The sequence below is a fragment of the Patiria miniata genome, unplaced genomic scaffold (genome assembly GCF_015706575.1).
Source record: "Patiria miniata isolate m_02_andy unplaced genomic scaffold, ASM1570657v1 HiC_scaffold_1, whole genome shotgun sequence".
NCBI classification, from domain to species: Eukaryota; Metazoa; Echinodermata; class Asteroidea; order Valvatida; family Asterinidae; genus Patiria; species Patiria miniata.
The window spans coordinates 34582612-34589497 of NW_024037047.1; the positions used below are offsets into that span (position 1 = coordinate 34582612).

At 42.0% G+C, this 6886-nt stretch overlaps 1 protein-coding gene across 1 annotated transcript in view; it reads left to right on the forward strand.

The window, feature by feature from the left end:
* Positions 1-6482, forward strand: part of LOC119729120 — a 62258-nt gene extending 55776 nt beyond the window's left edge. The window contains exons 47-53 of the mRNA XM_038201638.1: positions 48-628; positions 1042-1186; positions 1643-1864; positions 3541-3633; positions 3759-4090; positions 5275-5476; positions 5889-6482. Of these exons, the coding sequence (XP_038057566.1) occupies positions 48-628; positions 1042-1186; positions 1643-1864; positions 3541-3633; positions 3759-4090; positions 5275-5476; positions 5889-6160 (1847 nt within the window). The 3' untranslated portion in view covers positions 6161-6482. The remainder of the gene's footprint in view (positions 1-47; positions 629-1041; positions 1187-1642; positions 1865-3540; positions 3634-3758; positions 4091-5274; positions 5477-5888) is intronic.
* Positions 6483-6886: the final 404 nt, after the last annotated feature.

The window sequence follows — 6886 nt, forward strand, 5'->3', positions numbered from 1 at the left end:
TGATCCAATTAAGCAAATGTTTGAAACCATCTTGTCGATCTCTTTAGATATGGAATATGAATATACAACAGTGATTGCTGAGAATGAGACATTAAATGAAGCCTCGGGTACATCTGATCCAAATCACGGCAATGTCTCTGATACTTATCCCACTTCTGCCACCAATTTGTCAACTGAAGAAATGTCATCCACAACCAGTGTGCACTTTACCGATGGCAAACGAGGTGAGGTACTAGTTCAGTGGGATGTAGGATCTGACAGCCAATTTGCTGTGGTCACTTCAGGGAAGAAGATTGCTCAAGATGGTCATTCCTTCTTGTCTCTTCATGGCTCCATCTCCCAAACCTTCAACACAACACAGGGAAGCCACTACCAAGTTGTGTTCTTTGCGAGTCACCCGGTGCCATCCCACAACCCTTTGCTGAATCAGGAGGGTCGCATCGAGGCCCCAGGATTGGATCGCATCTTCAGGTTGTATGACCGGCCGGCACACAGTCACTCAGACCAGAGTCTCAGGTCCATCCGATGGCATCAGCACAGATTTTACTTCACAGCCAGTGGAGACGTAGCAACACTGAAAATCTCATCTGAAGGAAGATCAAATGGAATCTTATTGGATAGTGTTCAGGTGAAAAGAATCTCCTATAGGCCCAGTATAGTTTATTTTGTAGGTTGTAAACACATCCCCTACATTGTTTTAAGCCGATGTAAAAAATAAATTCTTTGAAACTTGCATGATTATACAGTTTCAATAAAGTCATGGCTGAATTTCCAAATTATCACTCACACCTTGGATGTACAAATCAATATCAAAACTTCTGAACATAAATGTTGCTGACTCATAAAATAAACTATTAGTTTAGTTACCGCATAGATCAAGATAAACCAAGTACCCACTGATCGTACATTCTACTACTGTTTAGTATCATCAACTTGTCCTAATATAGGTGTGGGATCTCAATCCATTTCCTTATAACCTGCTCATACATTCCATTTGATTTCACCATTTCATCTGGCCATCCCATTTCTTGTTTAACACAGGTTAGGCAGATTACCACTATACCCAGTACCGGTGAAGGGTCTGTAGAGGTACATACCCAGTTCATTCACAGCTGGTCGTCCATCCAGGCCAAGTGGCATTTCATTGACCCTGAGAGTCCCATAGTCGACTACACCTGGGCCATAGGTAGGTTGAGTCTTGGACTTATATTTGTCTGCAGTCATTATACCATGCTGTTGGCTGCAGTGTGGACATTTCTGATACAGGGCCCTATTTCATGTTGCTGCAAAGCACACGATTGTCTGCTAGTAGAGCCTCCATCTATTTCATGGGATCATAATCAGTATTAACAAAAGCATGCTTAACCCCAGTGGAAAAAGTTGCTAAAATCAGTGACGGAACAATATATATCTCCATGCGCACATAACGGACCATTTGCACATGCACGCTGTGAAATAGTGTTTAATCTTAGCACAATTTTCTTCTATAGGCTAGTAAGCACAACTTTTGTGTTAGCTATTAAACAGCGACATCAAATTGGGCCCTGCTGTTTTGTTGTTATGCAGTATTCAGTATGACATGACCTTGATGTTTGTACGCATCCGTTAATTACTCTTCTTTTTTGGGGGGTAAATTTGCCAGGTACTACCAAAGGCGGCACCCAGTTACAAAGCTTCACATCAGTGGGTACACAGACAGACGCTATCAATACTGACGTCATGATGGCACATGGCTCCTACGTCTACGTCACCGTGATGGCAAGAAATGCAGCTGATCTCATCACCATAGCAACCTCTGTCTCCTTACTGATCGATCTAACGCCACCCATGATTCATTTTGTCAAAGATGGTGGCGATGCACATGGTATTGTATATTACAAACTGACACGTCCACTTCACATCATGTCCACTGTACAGACTTGTGTGACTCAGACTCACATTTTCCGTGACTCCCAATCTCAGTGACTCGGACTCGGACTCAAGTGACGATCACAAACCCTGTGGACTCGGATTTGGACTCGGACTCGACCAATTACCACAATCACCTATTTTTTCAACAAAATAATAACAAATTATTTTGAAGACGATCCTCTCCTAAGCAAGCGATACAGTCTGTGCAGTGCAGAAGAATCGGATCTATTACTCTACATAGACAGTACGTGCGGCTGGATCGTTTGCGACATATTGATCAATTTATCGAAACATATACCCCAGCGTCCACACTTTATATTGTGTAAATGCAAACTTCAAAGTGTTCGGTGCCAGATTAACCTTTTTCAGACACTCGTGCCTTTCCTTAGTTGACACACTGCGTATACAGTGTTTTTACGGTGAAGGGCAAAACCTAATATTGAACTTAGTTGACATGTTATACATGTATTTCCAGTGCTTAAAATTAGAGAAAACCTGTGAAAAAATTGAAACATTTAAACTGTGAGGTTTTAGCAGTACCTCAAAATTTATTTCCAATATATATTTGGTGACTCGGACTCGAACTCGGACTCGACCTTTGTGACTCGGACTCGACCTGCATGACTTGGGCTCGGGAGAGGTGACTCAGACTCAGACTCGGACTCGATGATTAGTGACTGGAATACAAGTCTGCCACTGTAACACATGAAATTTGTAGGAGGCAGAAAATAGTCACAACCTCTATGCAGAAGTACCCTCTAAATGGTTACACTGAGAGGGTTAAACAGTCCTTAGCAATTGCATACACATGCAGACAGTATGCACTATACAAATATAACATGGTTTGAGGGTGGGCAGTCGATATTAGCTTTCCAAGGTATTGCGGGAAGTTGGCAAACTGATTCCCGACTATCGACTATCCACATGAAATAAACCATGTTATATTTGCTTCATTATACCTCATACATATTCAGTTGCCGAATTTTCCCGTTGCAGTATGCACCTCATGGGCATAAAATCTTCTGAGAAACTTGTCGAGCTCACCATACAGTAACTCCTAAGAGTTTATACTGCATTGTGGACACCTTTTTTGAGTATAGGAGGCATCTTTATTGTCCACAATATTCTCTTGTTCAACATCATTGAGCTCGGGGAAACACTAATTAACATTTACACATGCAACCGTCTTTTCATGTGTGGCTAGGGCGATGTTCCCACGTGCGTACTACACCCTTGCAACAGTTCCACGATTGCTTCGTAAAGCGCATGCGTAGTTGACTGTCGCACAGGTAACCCATGCGACAGTCTGCTACCCTGTGTGTGAATACTCGTACGCTAGGTAAACAGCAAAAATAGCTTCTGGCACATGATGCTGAATTGACCAGTGAGAACTCGGCCCTCGATCATGAATATATATGAGGTATGGTAATATGGAATTGTGCATCCTTGGATGAAAATTTGTTGTGCATATGCTCCATGACATATGCTTATCAAACAGTGCTTACATGCAGTGTTTCCTGCAGAAGCAGCTCTTGTGATTGGTCACACAGTGCAATCCTACTGTTCTAGCATGGAAACTATAGTTCCTTGGAAATAAATATCTTATAACGTTTAATTTGCCCTTGACAGATATTGACTTCAGTGCAGATGATTCCTCTTTGACCTTCAGTTGGTCAGCGTCTGACCCTGAGAGTGGCATTGACCACTGTGAGTGGGCAGTTGGTAAGTTGATATCTCCCGTTTTCAGATTGTCGATGTAGATTGGATTTGTACCTTGCATGAGTTGGTAGGAATCTGACTAACTTTGAAAACTAGACAATCAGTGTGTTTCTTCCCTTTCTTCCCAGGATCTGAGCCTGGACTTGATGACATCCTACCAAGCTCACCATCTCCTGATGCTACTTCCAGCATCACCACCAGTCTGTCTCAGGCCATGGTTGAGGGTCAGCGCCTGTACGTAACCATCACATGCTACAATGGTGCTGAGAAGTCCTCATGGAAATCATCAGATGGCGTTACCATAGTTACAGTGCCTCCTAGCTCATCAGCAGCAGTCGTCAATCTGAAGACCGTGTCAGAGACTCAATATGACACACGCGATAGGTACCAGTCACAGAGAGACTCTGTCAAAGCATCCTGGGATGGATTCATGGACCCATTTGAAATTCAGTCCTATGAGGTCAGTGTTCTGTGCGTAGATGCAGTGTCAAAAAAGGTCAAATATCAAGACTAAGTTTGTTCGCAGCACATCAGCCAGTGGTGTACCATTATTAGGTCTTCAACTTCTCACAGAATTGTATTCGAGTCACCAAACATCGAGTCTGAGTCCAAGTCGCCTCTTCTGAATCCGAGTCATGAGTCACTTTTAAGTACTATATTTGGAATTAAATTTTGAGGTACTGCTAAAACCTCACATAGATTTCTCAAATCAATGTATCGGATAATCAATTCAGCCGCACGCGCTGTGTATGTACAGTACTTAGTTGCATTTCTTCTGCACCATTCTGACTGTATGGTTTGAAAAGAAACGGGTTATCTTCAAAATGTAATTATATTGTTGGAAATATAAGTGGTTTGTGGTAAAATTGGTCGAGTACCGAGTCACGCAGGTCGAGTCCGAGTCAGAGTCATTTGTCATCGTGACTCAAGTCCGAATCCGAGTCATGGAAAATGGGACTCAAGCTCAACTTGAGTCCAGCTTAGTTGGACTCGAGTCTAAATCTGAGTCACGTGTCGTACAACTCTAAGGGTGTATACAAAAGATATTAAAGTTATGAACTTAAACAGTGTGAAAGTGGCTCCATCTTAAAGGGTGGTGAGACATGCCCTTGGTCCACCTAACTGAGAACATTAATAGTCATTTTCCTTCATACGTTCCCGGAGTCAGTGCGAATCCCTCTCACACATCTTACCCCTGGATTCGAGACACATTGACCCTGAACATACGGTTAAAGTGGCCCGCTAAAGCCTACCCATGTATTTGGCCCTCAGTGACCCTGAACACCTAAGCGAGTGTGACCCGCTTAACCACTAGCCAAGAACCTGTCAACCAAAAATCTCGCAGCTTGCAGTCATATGATGACAATGACGCCGACCTGTATTTAAGTCTACAGGCAGAAAGTGTAGAGCTTCAACAACTTGAACAAGAGTTCAATTTCTTGAATCTTTGTCAAAGGTGTAGTGGGGGGGGGACAATATTTTCTTAATGCTGTCCTTTTCCATTGAAATGGCCTTTTTTTCACCGGCACTTGCCCCCGGAAAAGGGCAGTATTTAGAAAATATTGGGGGCCTGCAGTTTTAAATATACATATCTGCTCCATCACACTATTCTCCCCTTTACTGAACCCTTTCTCCTCTCATCAGTGCCATCTGAGTGACCCCAACGCCTACAACCACTGGACACCCTGTGGATCTACATCAGAGACCCACCTTGATTGGTCAGGTCTTACCCTGGATGATGATGCAACCTATAGCCTATCAGTCAGAGCTGTCAATCATGCTGGTCTGATCAGCCAAGCTATCACTGGCAACATCACCATAGAGTCTACCAAACCCCCAGGGGGAGGTACGTATACATACACGTAGCTCAATCATTTCTAGAAGATCGAGAATATTTTCCAATTTTAAGAAGAGCACACAAAAGTCTACAGTGTTATTATGCATTGTTAATCAGGGTAAAATGTATTCTATACACTATGACGGAGGCGGCAAAAAAAGAGGGGAACCTAACAAACTCTATGCATGTCAGCGTTCTACTTAAACTCTGATGACTTGCAATGGCTTATTAACTCCTGAAATGAGAATTTTAATTTTTTTTTCTCAGTTACCAAATATGTAAGGGTCATTACATTTGTTGTTTCCCTCATGACTTCTGCACAATTTCATCTCTACAAGTTCACCTAAGCTCTAATCCAGCAATCCACATTTTGAGAGTTTCCTCCATCTCACAGGTTTCGTATATGATTGTGTCTTTATAGCGCTAAGCCTGCTCAGTCATACCTGGCTTGGAGATGGAAGAGTTGATCTGACCTGGGATGGCTTGTTCTCTGCCTCTCCTTCCTCCTCCTTGGTGTATGAGGTATCTCTGGGTACCATCCCAGGAGGTAGTGATATCATGCAGTGGGTGGAGACCATGGAGATTGGTATGCGTGTCTCGCCACTGGCTCCCTTCACTGACTACCACTTGACATTGACGGCCATCAACGCGGCCGGCTTGTCACAGACAGTCAATAAGATCATCAGTGTGTAGAGAATTCACAGCATAACAGGTTTTAAGCAATATATTTTTATAGTCTTTCCTTAAAAATGTTTACTCAGAAAGCATTGACATATACACAGACACTTAAGCTGTTTGAGAGTTGTGTGATTTTTTTTTTATAATAGAAAACCACATGTCCCTGATAGGAAATTCTATCGCAAATGAAATGCTTGAACAAGAACAAATTCTGCAAAATATTTAACAAACTTCTGTACATTCTTTCATAGCTAGTGTCTGAATTGAAAATTCAGTCCAGATGATTAAAGAGTTGAAAGGATGTGAAGCTTTGACCGTAGCGCTGCCTATTGGTATATGGGTAAAAATTTAGGACTCAGAGTAATCTTGTAATTTACCATTGAACTATCATTATGAATAATTTCGGATGAATTTTTTTTGGCCTTTGGCTGGTAGATAATGTTGTAAGGGAATACAGAATTATAAAATAAGTAATGTCAGATAAGTAATGTAAAAGGGACAGGAAAAAGTTGGGACCCCAAATTTATAGAATGACCAATGTGGCTTGGAATTTTCAAACTTTGGTTAACCATATCATAAGACCCAAGTCAAGCTAACAGAAAGGTTATCATTTTCACTGTCAGATTTTGTGTTTTGAATATAAGGAACAAGTCCACTCTTTTCTTCTGAAAAGGGTATGTCTTATTTTAGCTAATAGATAACAGCTTAAATCACGTGCTGGGCTCTGGCCTGGTGCGACTA